We start from the raw sequence: 14960 nt of genomic DNA, 5'->3' as shown, positions 1-14960 counted from the left end.
TTACTGGTTCAGTGGTAAGGTGCTTACACTGCTGCTCTGTGTTAGAGGTAGGGTCTAACATAACCTAGGCTGATAACTGGGGTTTAGGAATCTTTCCTTCCTTCCAAAACGATGTGCTACTAGCATTTGACTAGTATTTTTAGACCACCTCAGAAATTTTAAATTCTCACTGATTACTTGATAAATGGGACTGCACAGTAAAAAAAAAAAAAAAAAAAAAAACTTATGTGAAGGAAACTTCTTGTAATCAGCATGGTTGAAGATTGGATATAATACTGAAATATTTGTGGGTGAATTTATATCTGGGTTTGCTTCAAAATGATCTGGTGGTTAGTGGAAGGGGCTATGGGGAGGGGTTTTAGAGGAAATAAGAATACCTTTGAATGGATAATTGTTGCAGTTGAGAGATGGGTACATGGAGATTTACTGTTGTATTCTCTCTACTTTGGTGTGTTTGAGATTTTTTTTAAGTAAAATAGTTAAAAATTAAATGGAAGACCTTCAAATCAGTGCTGCTCCCTTTCTCAAGTGGGGGTTTCCTTGAGAGAATTAAGCCCTAATGTCCTACAGCATCCATAGTGAGTAGTGAATTAACTTCTCTCCCGTGCATCCAGAATGATGCTAGTTATGTACCATTCTTGGGGGAATGCGGAAGTGGTCATTTTTTGTATATATATATATATATATATATATATATATATATATGATTGATACAACATTATACTGTTTTGTAATTTGATGTGTCTTTGCTTTTTAAATAGAAGGTTCAAACTTCAGTTTTTTTTTGTTTTTTGTTTTCAATTGAACTATAGTTGATTTACAATGTTGTGCTGGTTTCTGGTGTACAGCAAAGTGATTCAGTTATATATATATATTCTCTTTCATATTCTTTTTCATGATGGTTTATTACAGGATATTGAATATAGTTCCCTCTGCTGTACAGTAGGACCTTGTTGTTCAAACTTCAATCTTTGAACACGGTCAGAATACCATGTCGTTAACATGTTACCCTGTACTAACACTGTTGGAAAATGTGGTTTTCTTTTCTATCAGGTATAGTCTGAAAATGCAGCCCGTTGAGAGAGTGCACCTAGCCGTAGTTGCCTGTGGGGAAAGACTGGAAGAAACTCTAACCATGTTGAAGTCAGCCCTTATCTTCAGCATCAAACCTCTTCAGTTCCATATTTTTGCTGAAGATCAACTGCATGATAGTTTTAAAGGCATAGTAAGTATTTGAGACTTAGTTAAGCCTGTATAGTTGAATATTTAATGGTATATATAGTAAAATGTTGTTGAACAAAAATATGTATTCTGCAGCTCTGCCCTCTAAGAGTGGGGACTGTTCCCTGCTGCCACTTCCATCTGCGCTTCCAGATCTAGGGTGTAAGAGGAAGACTTGTTTTTGAAAAGGAGTTAGGCTACTTAGAGTCCTTTGCCAAGCATGGAGGTTTTATTTTACTGACTATAGCTCCAGGATGTTTTGACTGAGAAGTCCTACTTCTTAATTGTGTTCCCATCCTTGGCTTGAGAGTGCCTCAATCAGAGTGTGCACGAAGGTTTTAATTCTGTTTTGAGTGGAGGGAACTCTTAATTGACAATATGGAGGGAAGTAGTGTCTTGCTCTGGTAAGAAAGTTTCTTATTTTGGTTTTGTATTAGTTACAGTCAGTTTGGCTATAACGGCAGAAAACCCAAAATAACAGTGGCTTAAACGAGATAGAAGTTTATTTCTCTCTTATATAAAAGTAGGCAGTCTGTGGTATATGGCAGTGCTGTGTCTTCAGGGATTCTGTTTTTTTCTCTCTTGTGGCTGAGCCATCGTTAACATAAAGCTTCTACCTCATGATCCAAGATGGCTACTCAAGCTCCAGCCATCACACTCATATTCTAGCCAACATGAGGGAGGAAGGAGTGAAGAAGGGCTTCTCCTCCTCTTTTCTAAGGAAAGTTTCTAGAAGTTGCACATGACATTCCTGCCAGTATCTCATTGGTTTCAGCTTAGTCATGTGACCATATCTAGTTGTTTGTGTGGGTTGACAATATACCCTTTTAATCAGGACTGCCACATAACCTTAACAAAAAAAATTATTCCTATGCAAGAAGAGGAGAACAGATAAATATAGGAGGGAGAATATATTCGAAGAAGAAAATTCCCCTGAAATCTCATTACCTTGTGTTCTGAGATGGTGGTGAAGATGATAATGATTATCCCCGCACCATCTCTTATCTCTCTATCTACACTCAATTAAGCTGTCAAACTGATTTGGGTTTTTTTGCTTGATCTATGTAGGAAAAGCATATTCAATGTTTTTTCAGGTTAAATTAGTTCATTTTGCATATTAAGTGAAAAACACTACTTGTGACCTCAGGTCTTTTAGTTTTCTGCTAAAATCTTTGATTCCAAGACGCATAAAGCTTTACTTACTATTTTACAAGGAATGCAATTAGAACGTTCTCTAACACCATACACAAAAATAAACTCAAAATGGATTAAAGACCTAAATGTAAGACCAGAAACCATAAAATTCCTAGAAGAAATCATAGGCAAAACACTCTTTGACATAAATTATAGCACTATTTTTTTTGGATCTGTCTCCTAAAGCGCAAAGGAAATAAAAGCAAAAGTAAACAAATGGGGCCTAATTAAACTTAAAAGCTTTTGCACAGCAAAGGAAACCATTGACAAAACGAAAAGACAGCCTACTGAATGAGAGAAATATTTGCAAATGATATGACTAATAAGGGGTTAATATCTAAAATACATAAACAGCTCATACAACTCACCATCAAAAAAAACAAACAGCCTGATTAAAAAATGGGCAGAAGAACTGAATAGACGGTTCTCCAAAGAGGACATGCAGATGGACAAACAAGCACATGAAGAGATGCTCAACGTTGCTCATTAATCGTCAGGGAAATGCAAATCAAAACCACACAATGAGGGCTTCCCTGGTGGAGCAGTGGTTGAGAGTCCGCCTGCCGATGCAGGGGACATGGGTTCGTGCCCCGGTCCGGGAAGATCCCATGTGCCGCGGAGTGGCTGGGCCCATGAGCCATGGCCGCTGAGCCTGCGCGTCCGGAGCCTGTGCTCCGCAACGGGAGAGGCCGCAACAGTGAGAGGCCCGCGTACCACAAAAAAAAAAAAAAAAAAAACACAATGAGATCTCACCTCCCGCCTGTCATAATGGATGTCTATCATCATAAAGACCACTAATAAGAAATATTAGGATGTGGAGAAAAGGGAATCCTCATATGCTGTTGGTGGGCATATAAATTGGTGCAGACACTGTGGAAAACAGTATTGAGGTTTCTCAAAAAATTAAAAATAGAACTACCATATGACTCAGCAATCCACTCCTGGGTATATATTTGAAAAAAATAAAAACACTCATTAGAAAAGATACATGCACCCCAATGTTCATAGCAGCATTGTTTACAATTGCTAAGATAGGGAAGCAACCTAAGTGTCCATCAACAGATGAATGGATAAACAAGAGATGGTGTATGTGTGTGTGTGTGTGTGTATATATATATATATATATATATATATATATATACACACACACACACATATACATACAATGGAATACTACTCAGCCATAAAAAAGAATGAAAATTTTGCCATTTGCAGCAACATGGATGGACTTGGAGGGTGTTGTGCTAAGTACGTGTAGAATCTACAAATTACAACAAACTAGTGAATGTAACAAAAAAGAAACAGACTCACGCTTAACAGAGAACAAACTAGTGGTTACCAGTGGGGAAAGGGAAAGGAGGAGGGGCAATATAAAGGTAGGAGATTAAGAAGTACAAATTATTATGCATAAAATAAGCTACAGGATATATTTTACATCACAGTGTATCCTGTATATAGTGTGGGAATGTAGCCAGTATTTTATAATAACTATAAATGGAGTGTAACCTTTAAAAATTGTGTACCTGTACCCTACATCTGTAACTTACATAATATTGTACATCAACTGTACTTCAATTAAAAAACAACACAGAGGGCTTCCCTGGTGGCGCAGTGCTTGAGAGTCCGCCTGCCGATGCAGGAGACGCGGGTTCGTGCCCTGTTTCGGGAGGATCCCACATGCCGCGGAGCGGCTGGGCCCGTGAGCCATGGCCACTGAGCCTGCGCGTCCGGAGCCTGTGCTCCGCAAATGGGAGAGGCCACAACAGTGAGAGGCCCGCATAACGCAAGGAAAAAAAAAAAAAAAACAACACAGAAAAAAAGCTCTACTTACTGTTTTAAAATATTTCTAGTCTCTGTACTTGTGATATGTGCTTTTGTGATCTTAATCTTATCTGGATTGTTTCCTAAAATATTAACTGAGGAATTAATCTTGTCCTAACAGTTCAGAGAATAGTAAGAGATTGCTACCAACTGTGGAAACCTTTGAAAATGTAATATAAAAGTAAAATAAATTTATTGCTTCATCTTATACGCAGCTTCTGTGTTGTCTTCAAATCTGGCTGAGTTATTGCTTGTATAATATATACTATATTTTTAAACTTAGTTTTTCTTTAACTATCATGGTTAACTCTGAGACTGGTTTTGCTTTTGATGAAGGAGAATCAAATATTTTGTGGAATGTGCTTTTACTGCAGAAAAGATGATTAGATATTAGAATTTTAAAAATGACTAAGATCTCAGTTTGAAGTTGGTATTGAAAGGATCTTCTTTTAAAATTATTTATTTATTTACTTATTTTTAGCTGTGTTGGGTCTTAGTTGTGGCACATGGGATCTTTCGTTATGGTGCCTGGGCTCTTGGTAGCAGCGTGTGGGCTTCTCTCCAGTTACAGCATGCAGGCTCAAGAGTGCGTGGGCTCTGTAGTTGTGAAGCGAAGTCCCTTGAAGGGATCTTTAAGTGATTTATAAGTCACGCAAGGAAAATAAAATACTAGTGTTTGAAACTAATTAACAGAGACATCAAAACAGTGTGTTGGAAATACAGCTATTCCCTTAAACTGTGTTGGAAGGCATTGATTGTGTGTTTGTGTGTGTGTGTGTGTGTGTGTGTGTGTCTGAGTGTGTGTCTGAGAGAGAGAGGGAGAGAGAGGGAGAGAAAGAAGGAAAGAAAGAGGGAGGAATTAATGTTTTTAAAAATCCCTTGTACAGGGACTTCCCTGGTGGTCCAGTGGTTAAGAATCCGCCTTCCAATGAAGTGGATGTGGGTTCAATTCCTGGTCAGGGAACTAAGATCCACCATGCCGCAGGGCAACTAAGCACCACAACTACTGAGCCCGCACACCACAGCTAGAGAGCCTGCGTGCCGCAACTACAGAGCCCATGCACTCTGGAGCCCACACATCACAACTAGAGAGCCCACACTATCTGGAGCCTGCGTGCCACAAATAGCTCACGCACCACAACTACTGTGCCCATTCACTTGAGCTCACACGCCACAAGTAGAGAGCCTGAGCGCCGCAACTAAGACCCAATGCAACTGAAAATAAATAAAATAAAAATAAAACAATAAAAAATAGATATGTGTTGAGCATTTAAAAAAATTTAAAAAAATAAAAATTACTTGAACCCAGACATAATTCAAAAAGAGATCATCTTCAGCCTGTTATATAAAATGCTTAGTTTTTTCTTCCCGCAAAAATTGTGAATGGTCTATAGGAAATTTAAATCAACAATTCTGCTTAAGCAGCAGTGATAGGTAATACTTAAACTGAATTTGAAGCAATTCAGTGTCTTGAATGGCACTCGGGATACTAAAGAGTAAACGTGTTCATTATAGATTTTCAGATCAGAAAATCAGATTTTGCTTTTTGTAATGATTTTTTTAAAAATCAGCACTGGATATGTATTTATCAAAATATTTTATTACCAGGAATATTGAATCTATATAGATAAATATTTTCTAATCAGTTTTTCACATTGGTCTGACTTGGATTGTAAATATTTTCCGTTATACATACTGTGGTAATAAAATTAGTGCTTAATTTTTCTGAGTTTAACTTGTTTAGGGATTGAGAGGATTTATACATCAGGTCAAGCTTATGGAAGCAAACAGTTTGTAAGGCTCTTTCCACTTTGGTTTTGTGGTTGATATCCTTATAACTTCAATTGTCCCTCAGATCTTTATGGTGGAGTCTTTCTAGCATATTGGGATGACTTTAAGATTTTGAATGAAAACAAAATGGTGGGAAAGAAGAATCTAACTTTCTCTTAAGTGTGTATGACATACAATGTATAACATCTTAAATTTTAGCTTTTGAAAAATAATCTGTTGGTTTATGATTTTTCAGAGAAAGAGAAACAAATCTAAACCGAGTTCTTTTACTTTTTATTTGTTTTTTTATTTTAGCTTAACAGCTGGTCATTTCTACAAACATTTAATTATTCATTATACCCGATAACTTTTCCAAGTGAGAATGCAGCAGAATGGAAAAAGCTCTTTAAACCGTGTGCTTCCCAGAGATTGTTCTTGCCAGTAAGTTTTTTTCCAGTGTTCTTTTTGTTTGTTTGCATGTTGCTTTTACACACGCAAGTTAATGAAGAGTTCCATATAGATCAGTTAAATAAACACACATGTATGATTTTCCCTTTGAACATTAGAAGAAAGAAAAACTTCCCATAGAACAAATAAAAGATACAATAAAAAAACCTCTGTTAAAAGCGAAAAATGTAAATAATTTCTGTTGAAATACTATTTCTTACATTTTAATTTATTCAGTTGCTATAAACTGTTTCATCTCTAAGAAGGAGTTAGAGGTTGTCAGGTCTTAATGGAGCCAAGTCTTTGCCAGGAGGAATGCAGTGGCAGGATCACCTGCCAGTTGCAGACTTCATTTATAATTTGGGAAATGAAGTAGATCATTAGATAATCATTTCTGTCTTAATAGCAAGCCAGTTCACCTTTTCTAGCTGATATTTTAACGCAGACACAAAATTTGAGGCACGTGAACTCGAAGGGAAATGGGAACCATTTATTCAATGGGGCTGTTCTTTGGTGGTGGTCTCTGGTGATAAACCCTGATTATTTTTTTTAATCTAAAAATATTCAGGGACTTCCCTGGCGGTCCAGTGGTTGGGACTCCGAGCTTCCACTGCAGGGGGCACGGGTTTGATCTGTGGTCAGGAACTAAGATCCTGCAAGCCGCATGGTATAGCCAAAAAAGAAAAAAATAAATTAAAAATAAATAAAAATATTCAGAAGCCAGCTTACCTCTTCCATTTTGAATTGAATTCACTGATAGTTTTAAAATTTTCAGTAGTTGTTAGAACCACTGTAATGTTTAAAATAGTTACGGTAGTTGGAAATACTGAGTTTAAGAAGCTCACAAGTTTCTGGAAGGTGAATTACTGGGAAGAAACTTAAGTTACTTGTTATTATTAAGTGGATTAAGGCAATTCTTAGCATATTAAGAATAGAGTTTATCAAATCCAGGATGTCAGTTAAAATTTAAAATTAAGTTACATTTTGATAGCTGAGTCTGCCTAACCAGTAGCTTTATTGCTGAGCATAAAAAATCTGGATCCTAGGATATCTTTCTCATTACCTGCTTCCATTTTAAGAAGCACACAAATAAGGGATTAAAGGGGAAAAGCCTAAGAAGTTTTAGGTACTTCATGTAGGCCTTAAATTTTAAAAATAAAGAAAAAAATCTTATGTTGAATCATTGCAATGTTACATCATTTACTTAATAGTTTGAGTGCCTCTATTCTACCAAGTATCTGTAATGAAGTGCTGGGTATATAGGAATGAATGAAACAGACAGACTTCTTGTTTTCATAGAGCCTGTTGTCTGATGTGGGAGGCTGATATTAAACAAGCACATTATGACATTAAATAAACACAGATATGTAACTGAAAAACGATGAAAGAAGCATGAGGTTACAGTTATTGCTCTTCTGTTTTATTCTGCATTATTAACAAGTTTAATTGTTAATGTTGTGATAGGAAATTTGCCAGATCATTTAATGATGTAATCTGGTTAAATTCCTAAATGGAATTTGAATACTAAAATTAAATACTTGAAGCCTGTCAAATTGTCCTCATCCTTCACTCTTACTTCTGCATCTTTTTAACCAGATCTAAGTAAATTGATTCTTCATTTTCCTAAGTAAAATCCTTTTTTTTACTAAGTTTCTCCTCTGAAATAGATGGATTAAAAGAACCAATGTAAGCTCTGCCAACTCCTTGTTCCCCCAAAAGGAACCATAGAAAAATACTGGCATGGTTATTATTTAACCTTATGTGTGAACTCCAGTTGGCAGTGGCTCCCAGCAGTAACCCTGGAGCTTCCTGTAGTGTCTTCCTAGACTGCTAACAATACAAAAGTCTGTAAACACACATTTGTCTCATGGTACAGAAGCAAAATGTTGATATAAAAACAATTTCCCTCACTCTTCGCCCCGCAAAAAGAGAGAGAGGAACAGACATCCACATACATACATAACCTTTTAATTGTAATCTTTGAACAAGTGAGACTTCCCTACTCAGGCTCTGTAGTCAACTGTCAGATATTTTTCCCCAGCCTGATACGAAATCAGTGGGGGCATGGAGTGATTTCAGCTTCATAACTGCTCACCTTCATAACTGCAGGAGGAGTTAGCAGCTTTGAAAAGGAGCAGAATGAAGATCAAGCTCTTATCCTCATTGTATTCTTAACCAAAAACCTTTAGGTTAACCTAATCATTGAGTCTTACTAATACACTGGGATAGGCAATACATTTAAATTCACAGGAGTCACATTCTAAAGAATATGGGTAAGGCAGAAATAAAAACGTACCCTTGAAAATTCCTATAAGAGATGCATGTTGGAGGTTTAACGTCTCTCGGAAAGTGACATAGCGAGTCTTCCAAGACAAGTCTTGTCTTCGCCCTTGCTATGTAAGTGCACATTTTCTTCGATTTGTTGGGAGATAGTAAGCTCAGAAATAAGAGCATGGACTCTGGAGTTAGGTGGTCTGGATTTCAATTTTGGCTCTACCATTTGCTAGCTGAGCCTAGAGTGAGGTAAAGGTGCTGGCCATTAGTGTTACAGGCTGAGGGGACGAGTTGAGAAGATCTTCATTTGTACTGATTAATTTCTGTATTTACCTCAGGAAATTAAGATTCGATATGTCAGTTCACCGAAGCTAATGTTATTTTCCATTATGAAAAACGTTTCCACCCTAGTCTTTGAGGATACTGCTTTTATTTTTTCTTCCAATTTTTAGTATTGAGTTTTTGTTCTGATTTGTTTTTATAGCTTTTCTTCTCTAAAAGTTAATTAAAAAGATTAGCAGACTATCTATATATGCTCTTGTAAAAAATGACAGACTTGGGAAAAACTACTTTTAAAAATTAATGTCAATTAGTTTCTCTCAGGTATTTTTTAAATAATGAAAGCCTCTTTCATGTTTTATATTAAATAGAGTTATAGTTAATGTTTCAAATATCTTTCCCCACAGTTAATCCTGAAAGAAGTTGATTCACTATTGTATGTCGACACTGATATCCTTTTTTTACGGCCCGTTGATGATATTTGGTCTTTACTAAAGAAATTTAATTCCACACAAATTGCTGCAATGGCACCAGAACATGAAGAGCCTCGAATAGGCTGGTATAATCGCTTTGCCAGACATCCATACTATGGAAAAACTGGAGTGAACTCTGGAGTTATGTTGATGAACATGACCAGAATAAGAAGGAAGTATTTCAAGGTAAGTCACCGATCCAGGTTAACTTATCTCTCTTTTCCCTCCATATTGTTTGGTTTCCAATTTAATTTTGCTTTATCAAAAACTAGATCGAGCTATTCAGAATTTTTCCACTTATCTAGAATAATTGAAGAAAAGTGTGTTCTTAGTGTTCTGTTTATTAGAGCATTACAGTAGGTCAGAGCAGATAGCATTACAATGAAGTAACAGTGCAGCAAGTGTGAACATCACCTTCCTAGATTGGTATTCCAGGCAGGAGTTGTCATTTTGTAGTTGTGCAGCCTCATAATACTTGAATCTAAAGTGTGGTACGTCTTGGGGGCACACAGATGTGGTTAAGAGCTAAAGAACCATTGGCTTGGTTCAGACACTGAGATCTTGGGTAAGTTTTGAACATCTCTGGGCTTTGATTTCCTCATCTGTGAAATGGGATGATAGATAACAGTACCTATGTCATAGGGCTTTTGTGAGGGTTAAGTTAGTTAGAAGGGAGGGTAACACATAGGAAATGTTGGCTATTTTGGTGCTATTGGAAGTTAACTTAAAAAAAAAAAGTTCCTGTGTGTTTCTCATCTCTCAAATTGTGGGGTCAGTAGAAGAGTGAGGCTATTTAAATTCTCTTATTCTGCATATTCTGAACACATGAGTGTGTTGTACTGTTTACCAGTTTCATGCTGATGAGTCCTTAAGTCATTGTAGTCTGGGGGCATTGGGGTCAAGTGGTTTAGCTTTACGTTTAGCTTTGCCACCTGTTCACCACAACCACTAGCCAACTAGTTAACTTTCAAATATCAGTGCTCTCAGCTGAAAAATAGAGATAATAAATGGACTTATGTAGGTTGTCTTTTTAAAAGAGACCCATTCAAAATGCTTAGTACAGAGCATGACACATAGTAAGCACTTCGGTGTTAGCTAAAAGCAGTGGCTTCTGAAACACTGATAGAGACTCACTGTTTATCCCTTTACATCTAGTTAGTACTAAATCAAACATCAAGGGATATTGTGTCTTTTATGGTATGAATATATATGTAATATATATGTATATTTGTATGTGTATATATATTTGTCTGGTATTTTTCTTATGGCTTCTGGTGGACCAGAATTTACACCATTACTTATTACTTCTTTCCACATGTATGATTTAAATCTCTTGTCCCTTCTTATCCTTGCTCTAGGCCACCCACATCTCGCCATTTCATTCTTAAGACAGCTAATACCCATCACTCTTGTCTTCTGTAAAGATCTAGTAAACCTAGGGTTTTTTTTAGCTTTCCCATTTTCTGTACCTTTCTGAAATCTTGATTTCATTTCACTTTTGTCTTCCACAAATGAATGCATTAATGAGGCCAGTGTAACCTTTGCTTTTGCTTACAAGTGAACATCTTTCTCCAATTACCCAATTTTTTGATATATTTTGAGTTTTAAAATTTCATGTACCATAAAGTTTTACTAAGTAAAACAGGTGTCATACCATGAGTTTTCTTACTTTTCTGATGGTTAGACTATGCACAGTAATATTATACCAGAAGATGGTGCTGTAAGATTATGTGCTAAGGAATAATGTGACTGCTCAGGAGCTCTTCATTTGAAATTTTTAGAAAAATGAGAAGTGTATGTTGCAAATAACCTTAGAGATAATTTAGTGTAACACCATTACTTGATTTTTAAGAAAATTTCAAATTGCAGCTATATAGTTCAAATCTGACTATTTTTTATTTACCTTTTACTTACTTAAATATAATTCTTAAATATGTTTAACAGTTTCTCCCTTTTCCCTTTTCTTTTTGTCTGTGGCATGTTCTAAACCAGTTAGAGATGTAGATATAAGAGTTGAAATAATTTCTAAACTTTCAAGCTTTTGTTTTTTCCTATGTATTAATGACCTAATGAAGAAAAATACGAGGAGTATGATAGTACATTAATTTAGTAGGCACAATTTACTTCATACCTACTATCCCTCTGTTTCAAACAGCTCTGTTCTTGCCCAGTGGGAACAACACAGATTTACTTTGTTTCTAAATATTGTATTTATGGTTGCTGATATGTTTCTACAAAATTTATTGATTTTTAGTTCCATTTTTCATATGTCTTTATTTTTCCTGATTTCCAAACATACCTTTAGCAAACATTGCCTTGTTTTTTCCTACTAACTCTATAATTTCTGGCACAGATCTTAAATTTTAGAGCTCTAGTGATGTAACTGAATTACTTGTAATAACTTTTCAAACTGTTTCATGCAGATCCATGAATGTTACCCCATAGTGCCTATCACATAAAAAGCTGTTAAGATTACCCACTTAGGACAGTGGCCATGGCCATGTTTTAAAGTCTTTGCTTTGCTGTCACCCAGCCCTACCATTCATGATTATTCATTTCCAACCTGATGTATTATAATTATATATTTTAAAAATTAAAATAGTAAAATTTTAACTTTTTTTTTCTCATAATGCTTAATAGACATTGATATAACACTGGCTAAGATACTGCTTTGTATTATGATTTATAAATAAGGCATCTTGAGAATTTTTTTCTTGTATATTTACTGTACGCTGTTCATGTCGTGCCATATATTACTTTGTAAAGTAATTTTTGCCTGTTTTCTCCATCTACTGAGGGCAGGGTGTGTCTTTTATGCAGCTTTGTATTCAGAATATTTAGCATGGAGTCTGGCGTACAGTAGCAACTCAGTAGATAATTACTGGCAGAAGACAGACAGAAGTTTCAGAAACTAGGCCATTAATGAATTATTGAAAAATTTTAAAAAAGAAAATACTTATTGTGAGGTGGCTGTGAGGGTCGTTTTTACATATTTGAAAGATGTATGTGATGGAGGGCTTTTATTGTTACATGTAGAGCTTAAAACAATATCAATGAACATCTTACCAAAAGGGATGGAACTTTTCAGAGATTAGGAGAGTAACTAATCTTTGGGAATTGATGAGTTTTCAGTTTCTAGCATTGTTGGAATAATGGTATAATAGGAATAGCCACCTGTCAGTTTTATATTTGTTTGTAACATAAACTGATGATAATAATGAGTCTGTTTTCGAAAGCATACATAGTTCTAGAAATGAAACTAATTTATCTTAATATAATGCATGTGCATTTTGGTAGGTTTGCTGAAATTAGTAAATTAGAACAACATCTTTTTAAAAAATTACAAAACTGCTTCAGCTCTATCATCTCGCACCTCCTCTCCCTCCTCCAGTCAGTAACTCTTCTTGCCTGTTCACTTGATGCCAGTTCCTGTATGCCAGCTGTTGTACTGTACTACTGTACTTTTCAAGGTATTGTACTGTAAGATTAAAAATGTTTTCTTTAAAAAAAAGTTTACAAAACTAAATCATGCTTATAAAAATGCAGGCAATTCATTGCATATAGAGTAAAAAGACAAGTCCCCCCTTTATACACCACTCTCAGTTTCATTCCTTTGCCCAAATGACATTATAAACTTTGCTATGTATTCTTCAGACCCTTTAAAAAAGTATTTTGAAACAGATATACATGTACATTAGCATTTATATGTAGAATTCTTTTATATATCTTCAGTTTGCTTCTTTCACTTAGTAAATATATAAATGATTTTTATGTCAGTACATATAGTCAGTCACATTTAATATGTGTGATATTGTGGAGAAAGAATGTTTTGATTTTATTGTTTGTGTGTACCAGTATGAATATGTAGTTACATGGCTGAAAAATATCTCATGTATTTTAATTTTTACTTTCCTGACTGTACCACCAATGTGGGATGAAAATCTTTTCATACAATTTTTAGCCATTTTTGTTTCCTCCTTTGTGAATGGCTGTATGGCCATATCCTTTGACTATTTCTGTACTTTACTGTTTTTCCATTTCTGTTGACTTGAGCTCTTTTTATATATGATGCCTCTTTATTAAACTCATTTATCATAGTTTTTCATTGGTTGTCTTGGATATTCTAGGTTATATCCTCAGCAAATAATACTAGTGTTATTGCTTCTTGTCCAGTATTTTTCTAGTAGGACTTTTCCTTTACATGTATTATAAAGGTCCCCCCACCTCCCACCCCTTGATTTTTTCTTTTTTCCCTAAAACTGCCCTGGACCTTGTAATTTTATCTTTCTTTTCTTTGAATAGATGTATTTCTTTGAATAGGTGTATTTCTGTCTCTCTATACATTTTTATTATTTTTTAAATTTGCATAAGTAGAATCCAGTGAAGACTTGAACATGACATTGTACAAGGGGTCCACCAGTCCTGTCTATTTAATCTGTTTCTGGTCTTGGTCCTTTTGAGCAATTCAAAAGTTTCCTTTTCAGATCCTAAGAACATTTAGTGAACATGATCAGTGACTTATTTCAGAGTCATCCTTTCAATAAAGTATTTTCTTAATATTTCCTTAAGTGAAACTTGTTTCAGTCATTTTCCAGATTTATTTCTGATTGTGTATAGTTTACTGTATTTACTGCATTTTGAGAAACTTCACACAAAGTTAATACAATTATAGCAGATTATATTTAGTTTAAATACGTAGTTTTTTTTCCAGGAGTTCTGACTCTTCTTTCTCGAAGGATAGATTGTTTATGCCTCCATTGTGTTTATTATATATCCTAGAATAGCTTGTAGTAATGTTTTTTAAGCTATCTGTGGAGAAGAATCAGTGTCTTTTTTTGAACATTATTTACAATATGTCATGAGGCAATGCTTTTGTAAAAATAATGTAAATAAATTACTAGGAAAATATTAGACTAAATAGACATAAAATTGTTATAAGAGTTTCTAAATCTTACTCTTAAGTTGTGTACTTAAATCTTGTAGAGGACATGAAAAATTCACTGAATAAGCACACTGCAAACTGTACTTTGAGGAGTACTGGTTTAAGTCTGGAGAGTTTCAAAGAGTCAAATTGGTATAAAAGACTTAGTATTCAACTTCACCCCAGGTTCACATGATCCCCAGCCCTCTTTGAACTCGTTTCCTTAGGTGTGAGCTATGAGTAGTTCCGTAGAGGCTGAAAAGGCATCTGACGAAATTCAGTATTTATTTTTGATTTATCAATTTCAAATGACCTCTTTGAAAATCCAGTTTTAAAGGGTTGGCAAATCAGACTAAGAATAATAGTGATCATGGTGATAATAATAGCTAACACCGTGCCAAGTACTTTTCCTAGTACTTTTTATTTATATATTAACAGGTTTGATCCTCAGCAGCTGTATGACAGAGACATAGGTACTGTGTCTAGACATATGACATAGGTACTAAAGCTATCTGCTTTTTAAGATGAGGTCACAATCATAGTACTTAAACTACCACCTA

General features: G+C 35.3%; 1 protein-coding gene across 2 annotated transcripts in view; it reads left to right on the top strand.

Moving 5' to 3' along the window:
• The window catches only part of GXYLT1 (glucoside xylosyltransferase 1), a 47304-nt gene that overhangs the window by 23302 nt on the left and 9042 nt on the right, over window positions 1–14960 (top strand). For both annotated transcript variants that reach the window (XM_007454860.1, XM_007454859.1), the window contains 3 exons: window positions 1054–1225; window positions 6322–6447; window positions 9414–9665. In XM_007454860.1, the coding sequence (XP_007454922.1) occupies window positions 1054–1225; window positions 6322–6447; window positions 9414–9665 (550 nt within the window). The remainder of the gene's footprint in view (window positions 1–1053; window positions 1226–6321; window positions 6448–9413; window positions 9666–14960) is intronic.

This window comes from Lipotes vexillifer, unplaced genomic scaffold (assembly GCF_000442215.2).
Source record: "Lipotes vexillifer unplaced genomic scaffold, Lipotes_vexillifer_v1.1 scaffold707, whole genome shotgun sequence".
In the NCBI taxonomy this organism is placed as follows: domain Eukaryota; kingdom Metazoa; phylum Chordata; class Mammalia; order Artiodactyla; family Lipotidae; genus Lipotes; species Lipotes vexillifer.
Note: the sequence above shows the minus strand (reverse complement) of the source record. Positions and strands in the feature narration are given on the sequence as shown.